This window comes from Macaca thibetana, chromosome 4 (assembly GCF_024542745.1).
Source record: "Macaca thibetana thibetana isolate TM-01 chromosome 4, ASM2454274v1, whole genome shotgun sequence".
In the NCBI taxonomy this organism is placed as follows: Eukaryota; Metazoa; Chordata; class Mammalia; order Primates; family Cercopithecidae; genus Macaca; species Macaca thibetana.
The window spans coordinates 94,042,626-94,068,943 of record NC_065581.1 but is presented as its reverse complement, the minus strand read 5'-3'; the positions used below and the strand labels follow the sequence as shown (position 1 = coordinate 94,068,943).

The following is a 26,318-nucleotide window of genomic DNA, read 5'->3' as shown; positions in this document are numbered from 1 at the left end:
GTGTAAATGATAAAAATGTTAGCTATTATTATTACTTTAAACCTATTTTTCTAGATTCATAATACTTATATTTAGTAGATGTGAACAATTTTAAATAAAAGAATAAAATGCAGACCAGAGTTCACCATTATCCATCCATTCACTATAATAAACACAATAAACTAACTATAAACACGATAATTAACATTAAATGAATGACTCTGAAATGTTAACGATTTCTCTGGCATTGATTCAAATAATTTTACAAAGGAATGTGATGATGGCTCTTTAGATGGCACTCTGCTTTCTATTTACAAAAGAAGTAACATTTGACCAATATCACTGCTACCTGGTACCTTACCTTGAATTGACAAAAGGAAATCCATTTGTAATAAAATGTGCTTAGTTTCGAAAGAAAATTATGAAGTCATTTAATTTGAAAAAAATAAAAATAAAAAACCCACACACTTCTTCATGTTCACAAGTCCTGTCTTACAGTACAACAAAATCAGCCTTGGCCCACCAAAATGTGCAACCTCTATTACAGCAGCTATGTGGCTGCTCCTAGTCCTAAGCCAGGTGATTAATACTTATTGAATGTCTATCAGATGTGAGGCTCTGTAACAGGCTGTCTATAAAATGCCAGGTTGACTGCTTAATTTGGCTTTGCAGAATGTCAAGGCCGCTATTAATGGTGCTACTTTTTCTAACTAAAATTAAAAGCTATTTCTTGAGTCCTCTTCTTAACAGATACTAACTAAATGATTAATCATCAGATACAAAGTGAACAATGCCAACTTCCACTCACAGACAACAGTATAATATGACTTAGGTGAGAAATTGAGCACATTTTCATCTCTGCATGATTTTTTGGTCAATTTCTACAGCTCCTTGGACTATATTTTTTCATATATTTTCCAAAGTTGCAATTGCTTTAAGACAAGACAAGAAGAGCCTATTGCAGCTTTTCAGGACTCTCTTCTGAACAAGATTCTAGTATCTCCAGAGTGTTACAAGTTGAAAGGAAGAGAGACCACAGTTACCCCATTAGGTTCGCAATTAGTCAGCCAAGGATTTTTCTGGCCCCTAGTTCCCTAGTGACTTCAGGTAATACTATTCACGTAGAACTAGGCCAGCTGGATCTGAGAAAACAGTGAAAAGTCTGCTGGGTGACAAGTCTTTGGGACTTACACTTAAATCTCCATTTTGGCAGTATGCATCCACTAAGAATCCAATAAATTCTATGTTAAGGAACGGGTGCAATCCTTATTGTCCTAGATTTTAAGTGAATCTCAGCATCAGTAATGCCATACTGTCATGTGTAGAAAGAAAACAGAGACAGTGACCCAAATTTTCTGAGCCATCCTTGTGTTGCCCACCCCCACAGAAGCTTCTGTAAGGATAGAAACAAAAAATATACATTTAGTTTTAAAGAAAATCACTTCTACTTGTGAAAGTAAAAGAAGTTACACTGATCAGTTTTATATTTACAAGTGTATCTATAAATTCAGTTTATAGATTGTCAGCCTATAGTTTATAGATTGTCAATGCTAAAAAAATATGATCCAAAACCCCAGAGGGGATCTTTGCTAATTAGTCCTATGCCTTCAAATGTTTCAAAAAACCTAAATGGTAGCTTTTTGGTCTTTACAATTTCTAAATTATATGTATTTAGTAATATGTGAATATGGTTGATATGGTTTGGATCTGTGTCCCCACTCAAATCTCATCTCAAATTGTAATCCCCAGAATCCCCACTTGTCAAGGGAGAGACCTGGTGGGAGGTGATTGGATTGTGGAGGTCATTACCCCCATGAGGTTCTCATGATAGTGAGTGAGTTCTCACAACATCTGATGGTTTTATAAGTGGCAGTTTCCTCTGCTCTCTTCTCCCTCCTACCACCTTGTGAAGAAGGTGCTTGCCTCCTCTTTGCCTTATGCCATGATTGTAAGTTTCCTGAGGCCTCCCCAGACATGTGGAACTGTGAGTCAATTAAAATTCTTTCCTTTACAAATTACCCAGTCTCAGGTATTTCTTTATAGCAGTATGACAATGAACTAATACAAGTCTTCTTTAAAAATTAGGTTATCAGGGTTGGGCACCGTGGCTCATGCCTGTAATCCCAGCACTTTGGGAGGCTGAGGTGGGCGGATCACAAGGTCAGGAGATTGAGACCATCCTGGCTAACACAGTGAAACCCCATCTCTACTAAAAAATACAAAAAATTAGCCAGGCGTGGTGGCACGTGCCTGTAGTCCCAGTTACTCAGGAGGCTGAAGCAGGAGAATCGCTTGAACCCGGGAGGCGGAGGTTGCAGTGAGCTAAGATCGCGCCACTGTACTCCAGCTTGGGTGACAGAGCAAGACTGTCTCAAGAAAGAAAAAAAAAAGTGGTTATCAGCCAGGCGTGGTGGCTCACGCCTGTAATCCCAGCACTTTGGGAGGCTGAGGTGGGTGGATCACCTGAGGTCAGGGATTCGAGACCAGTCTGGCCAACAAGACAAAACCCCATGTCTACTAAAAATACAAAAATTAGCCGGGTATGGTGGCAGGCACCTGTAATCCCAGCTACTTGGAAGGCTAAGGCAGGAGAATCGCTTGAACCTGGGAGGCAGAGATTGCAGTGAGCTGAGATCGCACCATTGCACTCCTTGTTGCCTGGGCAACAAGAGTGAAACTCCATCTCAAAAAAAAAAAAAAAATTAAGTGTTATCACAGGTAAAATTAAAGTCCTCCTTTCTGAGAAGGTATTACAGTATTTGAGCAAAGACCTGAAGAGGGCAAGGGAGGAAGTCATGTAGCTATCTAGAGGAATAATCCAGGCAGAGGAAACAGCTGTGCAAAGATTCTCAGGTGAGAGGCCCATCTGAGGAACAGCAAGAAGGGCAGTGTGACCAGAATGGAGGGAGGTTGAGAGTTGTAGGAGGGATGACAGATGATGTAGAATCAAGTACCCTAAAAGACGCTGGCCGTTACTCTGCATGAGAGTAGAAACCGTCATAGGGTTTGAGCAGAAGTGACAATTCAATTTGTGTTTTCAATGGGTTCACTGGGGCTGCAGTATGAAACAGACTCTAAAGGATCAAGAATTGAAGAAGGAAAACAGAGTAGGAAGATACTGTAAAACTCTAGCAACACATAATGGTAGCTTAGACCAGGGTGGTAGTACTAGAAGTGGCTGGAGTCTGGATATATTTTGAAGGTACAGCTATAGGGACCTGCTAGCAGTCTGGATGCAAGAAAATAGAGTCAAGGATGACACAGATAATTGAGGCCTGCATTAACTGTACAGTTGCCATTAACTGAAATGGAAAAAAACGCGCAATAAGCAGTTTTGTGGGAGAAAACTGGAAGTTTGATTTTGGACACATTAGATTTGTGATGCCTCTTAAACATCCAACTAGAGATGATAAGCAGGCTGTTGGATATATGATTTCACAATTTTAGGGGAGGTCCAATTTGGAAATATAAATTTGTCAGTCATCATCTCTGGTGGTTAATTTCATGTGCCAATTTGACTGGGCCACAGGTGTTTAGATATTTGGTAAAACATTATTCTAGTATGTCTATGAAGGTGTTCCTGGATGAAATTAACATGTTAATCAGTAGACTGAATAAAGCAGGTTGTCCTCCTTAATGTAGATAGGACTCATCTAGTCAACTGAAAGCCTGAATAGAATCAAAAGACTGAAAAAGAGGGGATTCCTTCTACTGACTGTCTTCATGCTAGGACATGCCATCTTCAGGCTTGAACGGAAACATCAGCCCTTCCTGAGTCTCACGCCTGCCACCTTTCCAACAGAAACTACATCATCTGCTCTCCTGAGTCTCAGGCCTTCAGGCTGACAGTAAAACTACACCATTGTTGAAAAATTACCTGTTGAGTATTATCCTCACTACCTGGTGATGTGCTCATTCGTACAGCAAACCTCAGTGGCACACAATTTACCCTTGTAATAAACCTGCACATGTGCCCCTAAACCTAAAGTAAAAATAAAAAAACCCAACACTATTGGCTCCCCTGGGTGTCCAGCCTGCCAAATGCAGATCTAGGGACTTGTCAGCCTCCATAATCGTATGAACCAACTCCTCATAATAAATCTTTTTTTCTCTATATATACATCCTATTGGTTCTGCTTCTCGGGAGGACTCTAATACATTATCATATAGGAGGAATACATATATATTACCCTATATAATACATCCTCATACAGGAATACATGTATGTGTGAGATGAGATCACCATGGAAGCTAATACAGACAGCAAGATGGAAGGACTGAGCCTGGGTCACTGCAATTTTAAGAAGTTGGGGAGATTGGAAAAACTAGCAAAGAAGGTTCAGAAGGAGCAGCCAGCAAGTGGGAGGAAAACCTAGAGAATGCGGAACAAAGCCAAGTGAAGAAAGTGTTTCAAGGAAGAAATAGGAAGTGACTGAGATGCCGATGCGTTGAGGAAAATGAGGACTGGAAACTGATTATTGAATTTGGCTGTATTTTATTTATAATTTTTGTATCTATATTGAGATATGGTTCTCATTATGCTAGTCTTATAAAATGAGGTGTGTGGCTTTCCATCTTCTTCTGGACTTTATGTAATATAGGAATCAGCTATTAAGAGTTGATAGTACTAGCAAGAAAAAAATCTGGGCCCATTGCCTTTCTGACAAAATGTGTGGCTATTTTGTCAACAACTCATATTTCTTATATCTTCTCTTTTCTTTGGCCCACTTTTGATAATTATGTTTTTCTATAAACTTGTTACCAAGGTTTTGAAGTTTATTGGCATAGAGTTTCTATAGTATTTCTGGTAATCATTTTTTTTCATCTCTAGATAACACCCTTTATCATTTTTATATTGTATTTCTTTTTTTGAAATTATTGAATAATTTGGTCAAAGTTTATCTAAATAATTTATATTTTTTAAAAATAGTATAGGCTGGGCACAGTGGCTCCTGCCTGTAATTCCAGCACTTTGAGAGGCCGAGGTGGGTGCATCATGAGGTCAGGAGTTTGAAACCAGCCTGGCCAACATGGTGAAACCCCATCTCTACTAAAAATATAAAAATGAGCCAGGCGCGGGGGCTGGCACCTATAATCCCAGTTACTCGGGAGGCTGAGGCAGGAGAATTGCTTGAACCCGGGAGGCAGAGGTTGCAGTAAGCCAAGACTGCTGCACTCTAGCCTGGGGGACAGAGTAAGACTCTGTCTCAAAAAAAAAAAAAAAAAAAAAAAAAAAAAATTAGCCGGGCGTGGTGGTGGGTGCCTGTAGTCCCAGCTACTTGGGAGGCTGAGGTAGGAGAATGGCTTGAACCTGGGAGGCAGAGATTGCAGTGAGCCAAGATCGCGCCACTGCACTCCAGCCTGGCAACAGAGGGAGACTCCGTCTCAAAAAAAAAAAAGTAAAAAAAAAATTTTTGCTGTTTCATGAATGTCTGCTTTTATGCTTATTTACTTCCAATTATTTTATTAGGGTTGAAAGCACAGCTCTTATTTTGGATGTCTCCTATTTTTAAATAAATGCACCAAGGCTTGGAGAGGACGCTGATGTGCCACTCAGATCCCTCTTTAATGAAGAATTCTTCATTCCGAGCTGCTGAGAGAACTGTGGGCAGACTGACTTCACCTGCCAGCCTTTTCAGGGATTGACTCAGCTACTGTGAGTGCTTCACCCAAAGTCCCACACCTTCCCCGGGGTGGCCCACATCCAGTGACTAATCCTTGCAAGAATATAAAGGACTAATCACACTGGCCAACTCTGAAAAACATTTTAGTTCCTGTGTTCCCTGTGGAGTCCACTGAGGCTGTCATTGGGCTTGCACTGAAGACCAACTTAACCTTCCTGTCTTCTTTACCTCCCTTCTGCAGGTATTGGGTCCAAGGGCTCTTCACACTCATCTCTGTCTCAGAGTCTACTTCCCAACGAACTCAAACTGCGAAAAGACTGTAACTATGCTTCTTCAAGTCCATATTAAGAACGCTGCTTTTTTTTGGTATTCAGTTTTAAATGTTTTGTAATTTCTATATTCATTTTCCATTTATCTCATAGACTTTTAAGAGTCTTTTTTTACAATTGCAAGCATATGATAGGCGGCTAGATTATCAATTTTGTTACAGATTTCTGATTTTAATGTGTCCTTTATGTCCTAATTACATACTTGATCAGAACAACCTACTTAACTACCAGTTTTATAATTGTTTCATGTGTATATCCTCCGTCTACGTTTAAAAAAAAATCTACAGGATCTGTCAGTTTCAGAGAGAAGAGTGTTAAAAATCTCCAACTCTGATTGAGAATTTGTTAATTTCTCCTTATGATTCTATCATTTTCCTAATGTATTTTGAAGGTTTGTTAAGTGAATATAGCTTCATAACTGTAATCTTCTTGATAGATTGTTACTTTGGTCAGCATAGAATTTCTACTTTTTATCCCTTCTAATTCTGTTCATCTTGAATTCTACTTTATAGCATATTAATATTGTTACACATATGTTTTTGTTAGCATCTGACTAATATATTTTTCTGAGGTTCATTTCTTTATTAATAAATAAATTGATTTTTTTTTTTTTTTTTTTTGAGACTGAGTCTTGCTCTGTCATCCAGGCTGGAGCACAGTGGTGCGATCTTGGCTCACTGCAACCTCTGCCTCCCTGGTTCAGGCAATTCTCCTATTCTCCTGCCTCAGCCTCCTGAGCAGCTGGGATCACAGGAGTGCACCAACATGCCCAGCTAACTTTTTTTTTTTTTTTTTTTTTTTTTTAGTAGAGACAGCGTTTCACCATGTTGGCCAGGCTGGTCTCAAACTCCTGACTTCAGGTGATCCACCTGCCTTGGCCTTCAGGTGCTGGCATAGCATGAGCCACCATGCCTGGCCAAATTGATATTTTTAATAAATCTGAATTTGTATCTTTCAATAGATGCCTTTGATCAGTTCACATATTTTGTGATTACTAAAATATTTGGTCTAATATCTGTAATCTTACATTGTGTTTTTACATTCCATGCTTTCTCTGTTCCTTTTTTTTCTCCTCAGAAGTATGTAGCATTGAAAAAAAGTTTTCTTGATTCAATATTAATTATACTTACTGTACCCTTTTTGATTGCATCAATAACTAGTTTCCACACTGTCATAGTTTCAACCACTTGTTGAGTCTCTTAATGATTTTGTATTAACTAAGGTAATGTGGCATTAAAATCTTAGGTAGTTTTATAATAGATAAAACCCAAATTCCCAGTGGCTTCACTCACTCATGACACAGCCCAGTGTGTGTATTCCTAGTTAAGCCATCATCCACATGATCACTTGGGGCCCAGATTCCCTTCATCATGGGGCTCTGCTCTCCTCTAGGTCCTCTGCTGCCATTCCGTCTTGTAGATGGGAAAGAGAGCCTGTAGTACCTGTTTCATAACCATTGTGTCCTTCTAGTCATACCCTCCTGGCAAGGGCTAGTCATATGGCCCTACCTAGATACAAATGGGACTGGAAAGTGAAGTTACTGGCTGAGAAGAATTTCCAAGCCCCAGCCCCAAAAGAGAAACCTAAATTGGCTGGCCAACTCTGCCACCTTCTTGTTTCTATAATTTCCAGAATAGTCTGGCTTGTCTATCACAACTTCAAGATTAGAAGACCCTAGCCCCTTTGCATGGCACCCTTTTTCTCTGTCTTCCATCCTTTTGTTCACCTAACCCTTGCCTGATTCCTGGCCTTTGTTCTGTATTTGGCATTATCTGTTCCATCAGACCCTCTCCAGAATGGACTGCTACCAGCAAACCTTAAACTAGGTAGAGAAAGGCAGCAACTCTCCCAATGATGAGGGCATTCCCTATGGTGCCCAAAACATTGGATAAGAACCCTGGAGATCAGGAAGCTTCCAGCTGAAATTAGCTATGCTATCTGTCTCTGAGTTCAAGTCAAATCTTTTAGATGCACCAGCTTGGCTCTGCTTATTAATCTCCTAAATCTCAAGGACATGGCATGGGATAACCCATCCAGATGTGTCCAGGAGTTTTCTTTTCAAAATTAACATCTATAAAATGTCATGCTAATTTGCTCACCAAATTCCAGTCATACTGACTTTAAAAACCATTTAACATTTCCAATCTGTATTTAGTCCATTTTCACACTGCTATAAATACCTGAGACTGGGTAATTTATAAAGGAAAGAGGTTTGATTGACTCACAGTTCCACACGGCTGGGGAGGCCTCAGGAAAGTTACAGTAATGGTGAAAGGCAAAGGGGAAGTAAGCACTTTCTTCACATGGCAGCAGGAGATAGAAGACAGTGAAGGGGGAAGAGCCTCTTATAAAACCATCAGTTCTTGTGAAAGCTCACTTATTATCATGAGAACATCATGGGGTAAACCAACCCCAGGATCCAATCATCTCACACCAGGTCCCTCCCAGGATTATGGGGATTGCAATTTGAGATGAGATTTGGCAGGGGACACAGCCCAAACCATATAATTCTGCCCCTGGCCCCTCCCAAATCTCATCCTCACACTTCAAAACACAATCATTCCCTTCCAACAATCCCCCAAAGTCTTAACTCAATCCAACATTGACTCAAATGTTCAAGTCCAAAGTCTCATCTAAGACAAGGAAAGTCCCTTCCGCCTATAAGCCTGTAAAATCAAAAGCAAGTTAGTTACTTCCTGGATAAAATGGTAAATACACTCATTCCAAATGGGAGAAATTGGCCAAAACAAAGGGGCTACAGTTCCATGCAAGTCTGAAATCAAATGGGGCACACATTAAATCTTAAAGTTCCAAAATGATCTCCTTTGACTCCATGTCTCACATTCAGGGCACACTGATACAAGAGGTGGGCTCCCACAGTCTTGGGCAGCCACCCCTATGGCTTTGCAGGGTACGGTCCCCCTTGCTGCTTTCATGGACTTGCATTGAATGTCTGCAGTTTTCCAAGGCACACAGTGCAAGCTGTCAGTGGAGCTGCCATTCTGGGGTCTGGAGAATGGTGGCCCTCTTCTCACAGCTCCACTAGGCAGTGCCCCAGTGGGGACTCTGTGTGGGGGCTCCGACCCCACATTTCCCTTCTGCATTGCCCTAGCAGAGGTTCTCCATGAGGGTTCCAACCCTGCAGCAAATTTCTGACTGGACATGCAGGTGTTTCCATACATCCTCTAAATCTAGGGGGAGGTTCCCAAGCCTCAATTCTTGATTTCTGTGCACCCGCAGCTCCAACATCACATGGAAGCCTCCAAGGCTTGGAGCCTGTGCCCTCTGAAGCAATGGTCTGAGCTGTACATCGGTCCCTTTTAACCATGACTGAGATGCAGGGGACCAAGTCCCAAGGCTGCACATAGCAGCGGGCCAACCCACAAAACCATATTTTCCTCCTAGGCCTCCAGGCCTCTGATGGGAGGGGCTGCCACCAAGATCACTGACATGCCCTGGGGATATTTTCCCCATGGTCTTGGCAATTAACATTCTGCTCCTTGTTACTTACGTAAATTTCTGCAGCCAGCTTGAATGTCTCCCCAGAAAATGGGTTTTTCTTTTCTATTGCATCATCAGGCTTCAAATTTTCCAAACTTTTATGCTCTCCTTCCCTTTTAAACATAGGATCCAATTTCACATCATCTCTCTCATGTTCAGAGTTCCACAGGTCTCTAGGGCAGGGGCAAAATGCCAACAGTCTCTTTGCCAAAGCATAGCAATAGTGACCTTTGTTCCAGTTCCCAAGAAGTTCCTCATTTCCATCTGAGACCACCTCAGCCTGGACTTCACTGTCTAAATCACTATCAGCATTTTGGTAAACTCCATTCAACAAGTCTCTAGGAAGCTCCAAACTTTCCCACATCTTCCTGTCTTCTGAGCCCTCCAAACTGTTCCAAGCTCTGCCTGCTATCCAAAGTTGCTTCCATATTTTCAAGTATCTTTATAGCAGTACCCCACTCTCTGCAGTACCAATTTCCTGTATTGGTCCATTCTCACACTGCAGTAAAGAAATAACCAAGAATGGGTGACTTATAAAGAAAAGAGATTTAATTGACTCACGTTGCACACGGCTAGGGAGGCCTCAGGAAACTTATAATCATGGCAGACAGCAAGTGGCAAGCAAGGACCTTCTTCAAAAGGCAGTAGGGGAGAGAAAAAGGGAGTGAAGGGAGAAGAGCCCCTTATAAAACCATCAGATCTCCTGAGAACTCAGTTACTATGATGAGAACACCATGGGGGAAACCACTGCCATGATGCAATCACCTCCCCCCAGGTCCCTCCCCTGACAAATGGGGATTATGGGGATTAAAATTTGAGATGAGATTTGGGTTGGGACACAGAGCCTATCCATATCACAACCTTTGCTCTAATACTAAGCTATTCAGCGGAATAGGAGGCACATGAAAATGGGATTGGGATTTGACCTTTGGAGACCAACAGACAAGGATTTGAGCCTTGGCTGCATCCTTTATGAGTTACGTGACCTTAGCTGGGTTACTTTACTTCCCTAAGCCTCAGTTTTCATGAACACAAAATTAAGATACCTGCCTCAGAGAACTGTTGCATGGTCAATGACAAAATGCAGATTATCTGGCTTATAGTAGACAATCAGAATTTGTCAAATGGGTCAATGAATTCTTTTTCTCTAAACTTTAGTAGTAGTGCCTATGAAGTCATATTAAAATTCTGTGTACTGTTTCACTATTGTAGTATTCTTGAAACATTTTTTCACTGTGCAAACACCATTATTACACTGTTGATTAGTAGCCCTGATATTTATATATTTATAAATTATAAATTATATAGACATAACATATACCAATTTGTTATATATACTATAAAACAAACCCAAAGCAGATATAAAGTTGGTATAATAATTTACAGATAGTGAAAAAGAAACATTTACAGAGAGAAAATTTCCTCCCCCTGCACCGTCAGGGGTACCCAAACCCCTACTTCAGAGACCACTGCACTTATGTTAATTTTTCAGTTTAAACTTTATGACAACAAATTTATAAAATGAGCATTTATCCCTTTTGACAAATATTGTTTGTGGCAACAGGGGAAATAACCCAATATAATAAGTCACAGCAAGTTGCAAAGTTGGCTTGACTCCCGTAATACGCTGTCTTCTTCCTTTGCCTCAGTAGGTGATAATCATTTCAGCTCTGGGAACACTGAAAAATTAATATAAATTCTGACTGAAGATATTTGTGGAACTTATATCAAAAGATTGAATAACTTTTTAATTAATACTTAGGCTGTTTACTAAATGTTATTTTATCCTTTCATGGAATCAAAATGCCTTAAACTGGGTATTTCATTGTTAGACCTGACATGTATACATGTGTGTATGGGTGTGTTTGTGTACGTATGTGGTGAAGAGAGGAGGGTAACTTCAGGGACTTTCTTAGTAATAACAAAAACACCACCTAGAATTGGTGTAACTATTTTTATTCCTTTCTAAGCACTGCCACTTATATTTTATCAGGTGATTTTAAAAATGGAATAACAAAACAGGTACTATTCTCTCCATTTTACAACAATGAAACCAAGGCACAAAAACTAAAGTGAGTTTCCTCATATAATGTGGCAACTTAAAAATAGAGAGGACATTCTAATAAAAAGTGATTTAACACTAGCTCAGTGCACTTTTCTGATACCAAACTGCTGAAATACACTGGATATTAAAATCTGCATCTTCCACGATGTGTAACTTTACACATATTTTTCTCATAAAGTACAAGGAATGTTATTTCTCATGAGAAAATGCGCAGTTATTTTAAAAGCATTTACTATATTTCACTTATGTAAAGGCTAAGAGGGTAAGTATCCTTTTCTCACAAAATTACATGTCATGACATTTCTGCCACTTAAGATTACAAAACTCACTGACCAAACACCATTTAGAGGCACAGTGATCTCTATTAGTAACAAGAAAAAGATGAAATTTTGCAAAAGGGCTCTTTCGGACTTACAGTGCTGAGGAAGGCACAGTGAAAAATAACCACAACCATAACAATAACAATAATAATAAAGTTTTCTACATCAAACATGTCAAATCCTTTTGACTCTCTTCTGATATTCTGCTTTGAAATAAAGGAACCCAATTACTTCTTATATGAGAACCCCTATATATAGTTTAATTGCTCTTCAAATCTGAAACCTATGACTAAATTACAATTCTCAACACTTTCAGGTGGCACCTATGAGGCCAGGATTACAGAAATGATAGTAAGCAAAGTCACATCTGAAAATTCACAAAAATTATCAAGGAAAAATTCACCGCAGCTAGCAAATGCTAAGATGCCTGTATTAGTTTCCTTGCTACTGTGATAGTACCACAAACTTCGTGGTTTAAAACAACACAAATCTACTTCATAGTTCTGGAAGTCGAAAGTCCAAAACGGGTCTCACTGGGCTAAAATCAAGGTGTCAGCAGGGCTGCATTCCTTCTGGAGGCTTTAGGAAGAACTTGCTTCTTTGTCTTTTCCAGCTTACAGAAGTCACATGTTTCATGGTCTTCTCTTTCAAAGCCAGCAATCACATCATTCCAATCTCTGCTTCTGTCCTGACTCCTCTGACTCTGACTCTGCTGACTCTCTCTTCCATCTTTAGGACTTTGTGATTACATTGGGTCCAGCTATATAATCCAGGATAGTATTGCCACCTCAAGGTCCATCACTTCATTATTACAGGCTCCAGAAATTAGGACATGGACATCTTTGGGCAGGGGGGTTTATTATTTTGCCTACTATAATGCTCAATAGCTAATGGCAGACATGAACAGGGAGTACTCAGTTCCACACAGCTTGGTATAATGGAAAATGGAGGGGGTTTGGAGGCATGTGTGCCTAGGCTAGGGTTTAGACTCTAGCATTCAGCAGTTATGTGATTGATTACAAATTATTCAATGCTTAGCAAACCTAATTTCATCATCTGTAAAGTTTTTGTAGTATCTACATTTAAGGATTACTGGAGGGATTAAACAAAGTAGCAAATGTGAATACAACTAGGACTGAGGTTAGCAAACAAAGAAAGATTTTTAATAAATGGCAATTTACCTTCCTTTGCGTGCTTAGGTTTTGCAGCTTAAATAACAATCATTATTTCCTTAGTGAGAAGTATATTCATTTTCTGGCCTATCCTTGCATCATGAATATCCTTTTCTACTAAGAAGTTTTAAATAATTTTATTTCAGCGTGTACATAAGCAGGAAATAAGTTTGCAATGACTTGGATGCTTAATTTTAATTCAAGATAATGATTGATCACTCTGAATATGTATCTATTTTTCACACTACAGTGAATTGGGGTTTTAGATGAGTTTATACAGTTTTTAAAGGCTGTGACAAGGAAATTCAACATTTTTATAATTTAATAGTTTTCTTTGCCCTTTTAAAGATACTTTTCTCATTCATTATGCAAAAAGGCACAGATTTCCTTTTATTATAGCTTTGAGATTCACTCCCACCACATACATACTTGCGATTAGTAATTAATAATTATCATCACTATTAGAAAGCTTGTCTCATTCCAACCATTAGGGCATAATTCACTGACTTCTCTAGGTGATTTATCACAAAGCTTCTTAAGTGACTTTTGCTTAAAATATGAAGATATGGTTCCTATTATTTTCAGCAACCACCTCTCGCAGGATTCAAATAACATGTCTCCTATTCTTAAAAAACAGCAGTTTTATTAAATGACCTCAAGTGCTAACCTAGTAGAATTTAATGTGAACTTGGCTAGACAAGAGATGAATGACTTAGCAATGATATCATGGCATATATGATAACTCCCTCATGTCCAAACACTATCCCTCCTCCCACTACCACTCATGATACAATAATGGTCCACTGGGAAGCTCTCATTTACCATTTAGAAACAGAACCTTCTTCTGAGCAGGCTGTTAGGTACAGCAGGTGTACATATTAAAGTTCAGAAAACGCTTCCACATATCCACTGGTATTTGCTTTCCTCTGCTGGACAATCTCCAGTAAAGAATAGTAAACTTGGTACTCCAAATTTCTAATATGCTGTCCAAAATACTCAGTGAAACTAATGACTGTTTTACTACTTAGGGGAAAAAAAAGCATAATAAGATATATAAAGGAATGTGGCTTTTATTCTTCTAGGTACTTTTGTTAGATTCAAAAGTTCTCTATTTCCCAAAAGTCACTATTTCCTTCCCTAGGTAGCAAGATTTGAAGTCATTTGAGGATATTTGTTTTTCAACATTAAGACCAAAATATAACACACGGCAGAATATTAGCAAGTGTTTTTTTAGGAAAACACTTTGTAGTTCCTCACTCATATACACACAAAATTGAGGAGAGATGAGGGATAAATTCTTCAATATCTAAAATAACCAAAGATGATATATAATCAGAAATAGTTAAGGAGAACAATGCACTATATAGGATTCAATTTATAAACTTTTGTAATAATTTAAAAGACGTTGACAAATGTTTTAAAAAAATATTTGCTACACTTATTATCTGCAAAGTCCAGGGCTGAGTATTCAGCTACGATCTGGGGGACAGGGAGAGACAGACACACGAACAAGTCCTGACTCTTCTAATACATCAGCCCTGCTCCATGAGCCCTGCCAGAGCCAAGCACCATTGCTGCGGCAACTGCTGTCTTACCTCTGTACCCATTCTGCTCATGCTCCCATTGCTTCTATCACTTTCCACTGATTGATAATCTGCAAGGAACCAGGAGCATGGCATAGAGTGTCCTATAAATATTTTTCTCTATGCTCACTTTTTTTTTTTTTTTTGTAAAACCAGTGCCTGATCCTTTTCCTTACTCTAAGTCTAGGGAAAACCTCAGTAGCTTGTTTGGGCCATTTCAGTTTGTTATTCTGCCTTCCTCTGTGTGAGGCTAAGTAGAAGTCTTCATAGTCCTCCAGGCTGCAGGCTGGAGACACAGAAGCCTCTGTGTGGGGCCCTCTCACTGACAATGCCCCTCAGTCTCCAGAGCTGGTATCAAAGCTCTTTCAGGGGAAATGCAAATTACCTCCCTTCTTGACCTTAATTATAGGGTCTCAAACATGTATAATCTCCACATACATTTTTAAGACACTAGAATTAAAATCAAGAAGTCCCTCACATGCTTTTTGAGCTGCTCTGAAATATGAAACAGTCTGATGCTTTGGTAGGTATGAGCTTGAAATACAGGCAGTCTTTCCTTCTACTGTCCAGCAAGATCCCATTTCACTTCCATCAAATAGGGAATTCAAAGCGGTGAACAAATTATGTTCAAAACAGTAAACTAGCATATGTAACGATAACAACAAAGCATGTACAAATACTCCCTTTCACAATATACAAAGCAAAGGAACATCTCACATGCATTTTTCCAATCCCATACACAACTTTCCAAACATTTCAAATTACATTTATACAAGTGCTTGATTGCAAATTAAAATAGAAGCAGCAACATGGCCAGTAAATCCTAAAATGTCGACAGTGAAGAGAGTTTTAGGTGCCCAGAGAGCCAATGTGTTCAAAAGATTAAACATTTACATTTGAAAAGCAAAGCCTTGGGAAAAATTATTTCAAAATAAGAGAAACATTTACATTTAATATACAGATGAAGTTGGTAAAAATTGTCTCTGCTGAATATCCTTAAAAATACTGTTTCTTAACAGAATTTTGGTTTATAAACCAACACTCCACTCTATCGTGCTTGAAAACTAGATACCATCACCAATACTAGTAAACCATCAATTTAACATCTAGTATGTTTCAAACCCTTGGTTTGCAACTGACATTTATCTTATTTAATTTCTACATTAGCCCCAGGAAGTGACAATTTATCTGCTTTTACAATTGGAGAAGAATATAAAACTTAGTGATATAAAGCCACTTGCCCAAGGATATACACAGCCAGAAAGTATGTGAACAGAGATGTCATAAATTAGATTGGTCTTGGTCCAAAACTATACTGCCCTTCTAATTAATTATCTTATAAAAATGCGGCTGGGGAGCCAAGATGGCCGGCTAAACACAGCCAGGAGGAACATCTCCCATTGAGAGACAGGGACATGGGGAAGACTGAAACACTTTCTGAGCAGATCTTTGGAGAGAAGGCAATGAGGAAGACGCAGAGGCTGGGCTGAAAGGGAAGGATGCTAGGAGCCCCGCACAGGGCTGCTGAGCAAGGGGCTCATTCCTGGGTCCCAGCATCTCCTGGGGAAGGAGTGAGATGAACAGGCAAGGTATGGCCTGCTCTCACTGTGGACCTCCAGAATCCTATCAGCAGGAGACCCCATGACCTCCACAGACACTTACCGTGGCAGGGAGAGCTGCCTGGAGAGATGGCAGGAGCAGGACTCCAGCCTGTGCACAGCCCAGAGGGTTTGGCATGGGAGCGGCTGCAGTGGAGCACAGCCAGGGACACCTATGCTCCTCTAGGAGACATTAGCCTAGGGGTGACTGTCAGATCTGGACACAGGAGGGTGGTCTTCCTTGTGAGATGGGGCTAGTCCGATCTGAGCACTACCCTGTCTTCTAGCCTCTCCTAGGGCTTCAGACTGGTAGCACCCACTTGCAGTGCAGCCTCAGATGCCCAAACAGGGTGCTTCCCAGAAAACTTTATCATAGCTCCTTTACTGGCAGACTACAACTGACTGTCACAGAGTTCCAGTGCACTAGAACCAGCTGAAACACACAGAGCTGCCATGGCCTTCCCCCACCACAACCTCCCTCTGCTGGTGCTAGCACACCCTGAAACCCAACCCCGTGCCGCCACCACCAGCACAAATGCCAGGCAATCTGTTCCCCCGGTGCCCTGATCCTGTCATGCCTCCACTACCGCAACCACCTGCATCAGCAGGTGCAGGAATGCCACTGCTCTGCTTCCACTGGTCCCACACCCCAGGCAATTCACATACACACTGCACATTGCTGCAGTCACTGGCATGTGCAAGGGAGCAACAATTCCACTGCCAACACCTTGATGAAGTGATTTAGTGGGCAGTTCTCATCAGAGTGATGTGGCCAGTAGACTGGGAACACTTTGGTCCCTCCAGTGCAGCAGGTTCCTAACCTTTGTCAGAGAACAAAGCTAGGGCACCAGTGCCAGCCCCCAGAGCTAGAGCACATAGCCCAGGAGTGCTGAGCTGAGCCTTGGCCTCATAAAATCTTCCAAAAATGAGGCCAGTTGACTGTACCTAACTTACAGCACAATCAAACTCTCAAGGTTATCAAAGATGAAAAAGCAAAAAACCTCATCCAAAGGACAGCAACCTGAAAGACTGAAGAAACATCAGCCCATACAGATGAGAAAGAACCAGTGCAAGAACTGCGGCAACTCAGAAAGCCAGAGGGTCTTCCTACCTTCAACCAGCCACACTAGTTTGTCAACAATGGTTCCTAACCAGGCTGAAATGGCTCAAATGACACATAGAATTCAAAATATGGATAGGAACAAAGATCATCCATATTCAAGAGAAAATCAAAACCCAATCCAAGAGATCTAAGAAGTACAATAAAATGATACAGGAGCAAAAAGATGAAAGGGCCACTTTAAGAAATGATCTGATAGAGCTGAAAAGCTCACTTCAAGGATTACATAACACAATCCTAAGTACTAACGGCAGAATTGACGAAGCCAAAGAAAGAATCTCAGAAATCGAAGACCACTTCTTTAAAATATTTCAGTCAGACAAAAATAAATAAAAACGAGTAAAAAAGGATGAGCAAAACCTCCAAGAAATATAGGATAATGTAAAGAGACCAAATCTACAATTCATTAGCATCCCTAAAAGAGAGACAGAAAAAAACAAGCAACTTAGAAAACGTATTTGAAAATATCTTTCATGAGAATTTCCCCAACCTTGCTAAAGAGGCCAACTCTAAAATTTGGGAAATGTAGAGAACCTCTGTGAGACACTATATGAGATGATCATCCCCAAGACACATGGTCCTCGGATTCCATAAGGTAGACATGAAAGAAAAACTCTTACAAGCCTCCAGAGAGAAGGGGCTGGTGACCTAGAAAGAGATCACCATCAAGCTAACAGTGGGCCTTTCACTAGAAACCCTATAAGCAGAAGAGTTTGAGGGCCTATATTCAGCATTCTTAAAGAAAAATAATCCAACAAAGAATTTCATATCTAACCAAACTAAGTTTCATAAGCAAAGGAGAAGTAAGACCCTTTTTAGACAAGCAAATAGTCCAGGAATTCATTACCATGAGATCTGCCTTACAAGAAGTACATATATACATATGTCTAGATGAATGGCAACAACCTTTAACAAAAGAGCCAGTCAGATCATCTTCAGAGTGCTACTCTCCATCTAAAAATATCTACTTTTGTTATCTTAGAATCACTCAACTTTGACACTAAGACCTGATAGATCATGACTGTTATCTGTTCTTCAAAGAAATACATTTTGTTTTTACAACCTAATAGTTCAGTATTGGTCAATACAAGGAGACTCCATCTCTACAAAAAATAAGAAACATTAGCCAAGTGTGGTAGCACACGCCTGTGGTCCCAACTACACATGAGGCTGAGGTGGGAAGATCACTCAAGTCTGGGAGGTTGAGGCTTTGGTGAGCCATGATTGTGCTACTGCACTTCAGTCTGAGTAACAAAGACCCTGTCTCAAACAAACAAACAAACAAACAAAAAAACCCAAAACAAAACAAAACAAAAAAGCTTCATTGGAAGGCCACCTTTCTTGAAAACAATAAAACAATTATGAGACAGTTGTGAGGTACCTACAATATTTTTTCTTTAATTTAAAAAGTTTAATTAATAAAATGTATGTTTTGGACCAGTTTTAGGCTCACCAGTAAAACTGAGCAGAAAGTATAGAGAGTTCCACATAGCTCCTTCACCCACCACAAGCACAGACTACTCCATCAACATGCCCACCAGTGTGGCAAAATTGCTGAATCAACATTTACACATCATTATCCACCAAATCCAAAGTTTATCTTAGGGTTCACTCCTGGTTTGGTACATTCTATGGGTTTTTATAAATGTAAGATTATTTGTATCCACCATTACAGTATCATATAAATGGTTTCACTGCCTTAAAAATCCCCTGTGCTCCATCTGTTATCTCTACTTCTCTCAAGTCTCTGCCAACCACTGATCTTTTATTGTCTCCATAGTTTTGTCTTTTCCAGAATGTCATATAGTGGGATTCATAGAATACACCGTATTTTTAGACTGGCTTCATTCACTTTGTAATATAAATTCAAGTTTCCCCCATGCATTTTCATGACTCGATAGCTCATTTCTTTTTATTACAGGCTAATATTCCATTTTATGAACCTAGCATAGTTTACCTATCCACCTACTGAGTGACATCTTGGTTGCTCAACATTTTGGAAATTATGTGCAATATTTTTTAGATAATGTTTTCGAGTAATTAGAATAAAAATTAAAATGTATCCCAAAGCAATAGTGACAGGAATTATTAGAAACAAACCCATTCTTGCAAGTTTTATTTGATGTCTAGAAAATGGCAAAAGTATTTTCAATAGAAATTATAATCACATTTATTACCTCACAATAAAGTCATAAATTTTACCTAAAAATGAAATCATGTTTGTCTACATTGTATTGTATTTCTATCAGTGCTCCTCAAAGCAGTTTGTCTGTGAACTGCTCCTTAAACATCTGGGACAAGATCAGAAATCTTTACCAGCACACAAATGAACTTACTGCATGCTTCCTCAAGAAAGACTTTCTGTCAAAAAATGCCCATTAAACTGACACGGTATGTCACAATGTAGCTCATTTACATCCTTTGGTCATCAGCATAGATAGTTAACAGGCATTTTAAAGACTGGCACTTGTCCATGGACCACACTTTGAGTAGCATCAATTAATATGTAACACCCCTAGAGTTAGCCTTCCTTCCCCAGCTCTCTAATGATACCAGTTTGTTGAATTTTTCTGAGTCCTCCTCGGTCTTCTGCAGAATACGTCAGCCTCCTGAAACCCTTTCCTTTTCTGGCTCTGATTAAAATGTACACCTTGCTTATGTTTTTATCTTTGACTTTTCCTTCTTTGTCCCATTGGCCATCTTTGCATTCTTTTTCCACCACCCAAGTAAAGGCATCCTTTAGGTTCTGATCACAGACATTCTTTTCCCGCTCTCTTTCCCTCCTCATGTACAGTCTCTATTCCTGAAGTGTCAACAATCATCTCCGTGCAGAAGCTGTAGTGGTGGTGTTTTTGGAGTCCTTGCAACATCCAGCACAAACTTTTTGCATGTAGTAGATGCTCAGTAAATGTCTATGAAATTGAGATAATGATGAATTACATGCATGTGGTTTATTTGTTCTTACCACATTAAGAACTATAATTAAGAAGCACATTTATTCAGGAAGTACCAATAGCTACTGTAATAAAAATATTAAATAAGATAAAATATTAATACTAACTAAAATCTAAAAAAGTAAAATTCAAATGTTTGAAAAACATTTAAAATACAAATATTAGAGGCAAATTATCTTATAGCTTCACAGAGAAAAAGAAAGTTGTCATCAGAGAAAGAAAATAGCAGGGAAAAAAATGGTCCTAATACCTGAATTTTTACCTTTTTATACTGTCAGGAATTGTTCACTTCAAAATTCCATCAAATATGGTGAAAACAGGTGAGTATAATCTGCAAATAAATTATTTTATTGATGTTTTTGATATCAAAGTTCAAACAAAAATGGAAATTAACTTTTTTTTTTTTTTTTGAGACAGAGTCCTGTTCTGTCAATCAGGCTGGAGTGCTGTGGCAGAGTCATGGCTCACTGCAGCCTCGACTTCCCAGGCTCAAATGACCCTCCCACCTTAGCCTCCCGAGGAGCTAGGACTACAGGTGTGTGTGACCATGCCCAGCTAGTTTTCTAAATTTTTTGTAGATATGGGATGTCCCTATGTTGCACAGGCTGGTCTCAAACTCCTGGGCTCAAATGATCCTCCTGCCTCAGTCTCCTAAAGTGTTGAGATTACAGGCATGAGTAACCACACCCAAGGGAAATATACTTTTTGAATGCAGCATACATTTGTATCACTTCCCCACAGCCTTGTTAATCTGCCCATTAGATGCCTCCTTAAAATTTTTCCTTCTTAGGATCTTCAGAAGATCTTCAAAGTAATAAATTCTTTAGCCATATTCTTCAATTTCTAACTAACGCTGTTCCACTTCTTAATGATTTCTATAAACAGATTTTATAAAATTAAGTGTAAGCCAAAAGTATTCATTTGATGGAAAATAATGATCAGTTTACCATGTAAGCATAATTCAAATACTGTAAAAATGATACTCTGGTACCTTTATGATCAATACATGAAATACAGGTGGTCAGAGAAAGAAAAGAATACAACATGTGCAAAAATGCAAGAATTAGCAATGCTGTTGTTTTTGGCATAAACATCCACTTATCACAGGACTCGGTAGTACTTGCTTGGCCTCAAGCAAAGTAATTAATCATAGGGCAGGCCAGTGTAAAATTGACTAAGGAAAATATTGAACATCATGAGATTTAATTTTAGTGACATTCAAGCACCAATTAGATAACTGCAGAGTAATGCTTTGCTATTTAGGACAGTAGTATATATTTATATGCTTACAGTAACCATAAAAAAGCTAAACTAAAAATAATCACTGTATGCATTAAAGGACTTGGGGTTATTTTACTATTATTTTTATTAATTTTTTTCTGAAAAAGAGATTTCATGTATGTTGTTCCAAGTTAAAATTTAATTTTTGAGAACTGTTTTAATCAGAATGTGACAATATTCCTGCAGATCAAATGAGCAGATTCTAATTACAGCATCAAGCCCAGGGACTGCTTAGTATGTGCCCAGAAGGAAGCTGTGGCATGGATGACTGAATGAAAGACTGAAACGGACTACTAAAAGGCTTTTAATATTCATACAGTATTTGACAGTTTCCAAAGTATATTTATTTTTAATTTTATTTTTTAAGCAAAAGGATAATTTACTGGAAGTATACTGGAGGTTTACAGACTCAGTGGAGGTTGAGGGGCAGGCTAGGAATAAGGCAGAAGGCTACAGTCTTGGGGGCTGGAAGCAAAATAACTGTCAATGTTATGCTGCCATTTATCCTTTATGTAATAAGCACCACGTGTCACTACATGTGATTTCTGAGAAGCAGAAATGGTAATGAAGAGTCTACAAACCAACCAAATAGGAAACAACGTGACTCCAACATTGATTACATTTACATATTTTTAAATCAGCAGTACTATTACATTCAAGCTGTTTTTGGTTGGTTTGTTTGTACTTTTTTATGATTTGTATGGTTGTTTGTATGTTCTGTAGTCTCAACTACTTGAGAGGCTTAAGCAGGAGGATCTCTTGTATGTTTTTGCTGTCGTTGGCATGATTGTTCGTGTATTTTGTGTACTCCTGTGCAATGGTGTAATCATGGCTCACTACAGCCTCAGCCTGGGCTCAAGCGATCCTCCTGCTAAGCCTCTCAAGAAACTGAGACTGCAGGTGCATGCCACTACACCCAGCTAATTTTTTTTTATAGAGACAAGGTCTCACTATGCTGTCCAAGCTTGTCTCAAACTCCTGGGCTCAGGCAATTCTCCCCGTTGGGCCTTCCAAAGTGCTGGGATTACATTTATGAGCCACCATGCCTGGCCACCTTCAAGTCTTTATAGGACACTTTCTCAGGAAATAAGACAAACGAATGTCTTAACCAATGCATACATAGTGGGTTTTAGGGGATAAATTCTGAAGAGGGGTTTGGGAGGGCCCACCCACATGACACAGTAAGAAACTATTCCAGGCAGAGAGCAACAGGGAGAATGAAGACGGTCTGTGTGGGCCAGACACTGTGGGTTCTAGGGTACAAACATCAGAAAGGAAAACACACTGGCTCCAGCCTCAAGGAGGACAGACATCTTCATACACACAGCCTTCCTCGTTTGCTCGCTCAATGGTACAGATTCTTTCCAAATGCCTTGTGCCTGCTCTTTTCCTAACACTCTCCAGACCTCAAGCCTTTGGTCAGCATGAACATGCCTTTGCTCCCATGCTCCCTGACCCTCAACCACACTCACTCTTGTCTTTCCTCCCCCTCACTGTCCATCACAATGTCCTGTTTACCTACCTCCCAACCCGCTCCTCAAACATACCCTCTTCTCTCCAGCCATCTGCTCCTTGTTTACTTCAGGCCATCATCAGCTCTTACTTAACCACTTCTCATGCCCCTAATGTGAATTATTAAAATTTGGGCCTCCTGTTCTTTATTTTTAAAATAGAGATGACAATAATACCCATCTTATAAGTTTCCCTAGAGGATTAAATGAGTTAATACACATAAAACATTTAGAATAGCTGCCTGAGAACAGTAAGTGCTCAATTAATTATTATTTAATATTAATTTATTATTGTTATTACCTGAGAATGCTGAAGAGGGGAAAAGGGATAAAAATAAGGTTTGAGCCCAAAATACCACTCTAAAACCCGTATACCAATTACATTATATTGCAGTCATTTGCTCACTTGTTTCTAACTCCTACCAGACTACGAATTCATTCAGTGTCTAGAAAATGGTAGGTATGTAACAAATACTTATTGAATTTTTAAAAACCTGTTTATTTCTAATTACATATTATACTCATTTATAGTCTTTTATGTAATTTTAATCAAATAGCACTAGAAAGTAGGATTATAAAATACATGAAACACAGATTTTTTTTAAAAATCATGGGATTTATGCCCTTTTCTCAATTCTAAAAATTACATAGGCAGGAGCATGCCCAGCCTCTAACGGAAAAAGATGCTCAAATATTTAATTTTCCAAAATGTCATATTTGAATCACTTTACCAACACATATACGAAGCTATGTTAGACAGTCAAGACATCTGTTTCCCTGGCCAGAAAGTGTAGGCGTTCATGGAGATTTAAGCTGGAGATAGCAAATGTTAGACAACAGCTTCCAGAACCTACAGAGTGGCCCGCAGCCCAGGGCTGCCCACGCTGGGCCCTGTAACTTATGTGTTCCCACTGTCAGAGGGGCTTCCAGGGAAGTGGGGAGAAGAGGCTGACTTGTCGCCACCACTCAAGGCCCCTAATTTCTCTTGCTATCTCTGTTTCAATACTTCCTCACTTAATAGTGTTCAACACTATTTGTTTGATGGACTTCACTAGTGTTTGGTTGGTCACAATCTCTCTGAGATGTTACTGGTAAGGGGGCTGCCACACATAGTACATAATCTTTAATTCCTTGAAGGTGACAAGGTGAAAGTATTAAGATTTCAGAAAAGGGGAACCTTACATATGAATTTAAGGTGGTGGCAGAGGGTGGTCAGAATAGGGCTTCATGAGAGACATCATATTTGTTGGTTGTGAGAAACCTGGAAGATGGACAGGGTAGACTAAGAGCTGAACAGGAAGTTACAGGTGGAAAGAATGGTCACTAGCAAAGCTGAGAAGAGCAAAGGCCCTGAAGTGGAAAGAATATGTTTGGAGAACAGTGTGGCTGCAACACTGGATAAACAGACAAAGGAACAAAGGGGAGGGTGAATGATGATGAGACAGCATGAAGCCATTCCCGGAGCCTGGTAGACAGGAAGCAAGGGGCTCAGGAACATCTCAGCAGGAAGTGAAAGTTAGTTATGGAGTCATCTGCACAATGGTTTGAAAAAGAACAGCCAGAGGAGGAGAAAAGTTAAATGGCTACTGGAATGTTCTATGCACGAGGGAAAGTGGTGACAGAGTCAGAAAATGAAAAGCTGGGAAAGGATGAAATTAAAAAGTTATTCTGACCCATCAAAAAGTGAGTGAACCTGCAGTAGCTGAGCCTAACAACTGGCCTTTTTTCACTGTAACACCCAGGCAGAACATGACCAGGAATTTAAGTTAGTCTAAGAAGTGAAGCAGCTCACATTTATTGAAAGTGTCAGATACTATACTTGGAGCTTTATATACCATATCTCACTTAAGTCTCTGTATCAACCCATCCAGAGAACTATGCTTGGTGATTATCAATTTATAGATGAAAAAACATAGGTTCATAGAAGTAACAGGACTTGGCTATGGTCATAGAATGGATAGTGAAGAAGATGAGTAACCCAACAAACATGTATTAAAATAGTGTCTACTATTTGCCAGGCAGCATTGGAAACAATGGTGAACAGAACAGACAGATTAGGTCCCTGCTGCTAGATTCAAACTCAGATCTGACTCAAAAGCTCATCCCTTTCTTCTTTCCACAACTACTTTGCACTTTGATGAAAGAAGTCCTGGTCTGACTGTTAGAGCATCTGGCTAATGCTATGCTGTGCTCATACTGCTTAAATTAAGCCTAACTTTCTTATTATTTTTAAAAGCATTATTATTTGGCTGAAAAATATGTTTTGTCACTTGCTTTTAAAATGGTGATGATCACAGGAAGTCATAGTACTTTGTGTGCAACTACTCATTCATTAATCATATTTTAAGCAAGAAAAGCTGATATTAACTCACAGACCAATATAAAGGAAAAGATCCATCAAAACTTCGGCCTTCTTACTCTTGCAGTCCCACCTTCCCTGAATCAGAACAACAATGACTTGAGCTTCAAAATAAACTGCCAAATATCAGAGTACAGAGCACAAAAATCTAGTTTATACCAAACTACTTAATTAACTTGAACATATCACACTAAAAGGAAAAGAAACATAAATAATTTGTATATTTTTATTTTTAGGATATTAAGAATTGAAATATACATGGAACTATAAAAAATTAGAAAACATTTCTTCATTCACTTAATAAATATTTACTGAGCATTGATAAAACATGAGGTAACATGATAAGTGTTGTGAGAGGCACAAATTACTAAGACAGGATACTCTTTCCAATGTTTCAGTTTGATAGAGTGTAAGACACAAGGAAAACAAATATTCTGGTGGGCATGTGACTGTTGGGAGACAATTCTCCATGAGTTTCTTGCATTTTGGCATATGTTGTGAATGAGACGACTGTTTTTTGTTCTGAACTCTCTTTTCTTTTCTTTTTTTTTTTTTGAGACAGAGTCTCACTCAGTCGCCCAGGCCAGAGTGCAGTGGTACGATCTCGGCTCGCTGCAAGTTCCACCTCCGAGGTTCACACCATTCTCCTGCCTCAGTCTCCTGAGTACCTGGGACTACAGGCGCCCGTCACTACGCCGGCTAATTTTTTTGTATTTTTAGTAGAGACAGGGTTTCACCGTGTTAGCCAGGATGGTCTCGATCTCCTGACCTTGTGATCCATCCGTCTCGGCCTCCCAAAATGGTGGGATTACAGGTGTGAGCCACCGCGCCTGGCCTCTGAACTCTCTTTTCAAGGACGTTTCTATAGCAAACAGCCTTGGAAGACAGAGTAGTATCTCCCTCCAGAGCAAAGGGTAGGTTT

The 26,318-nt window shown here is 39.5% G+C and overlaps 2 protein-coding genes across 8 annotated transcripts in view; one reads left to right on the top strand and one right to left on the bottom strand.

The window, feature by feature from the left end:
* NDUFAF4 (NADH:ubiquinone oxidoreductase complex assembly factor 4) overlaps positions 1–26,318 on the top strand; it is a 350,782-nt gene that overhangs the window by 225,446 nt on the left and 99,018 nt on the right. The window lies entirely within an intron of this gene.
* KLHL32 (kelch like family member 32) overlaps positions 1–26,318 on the bottom strand; it is a 239,256-nt gene that overhangs the window by 122,578 nt on the left and 90,360 nt on the right. Inside the window, exon 1 of one of the 7 annotated variants that reach the window (XM_050786561.1) lies at positions 9,444–10,702. The exons of 4 other annotated variants lie outside the window; for them this stretch is intronic. In XM_050786561.1, coding sequence (XP_050642518.1) covers positions 9,444–9,797 — 354 coding nt within the window. In that variant the 5' untranslated portion in view covers positions 9,798–10,702. Of the gene's footprint in view, positions 1–9,443; positions 10,703–26,318 lie in introns of those variants that run through there. 2 more of the 7 variants (XM_050786566.1, XM_050786565.1) reach the window with 2 other exon arrangements.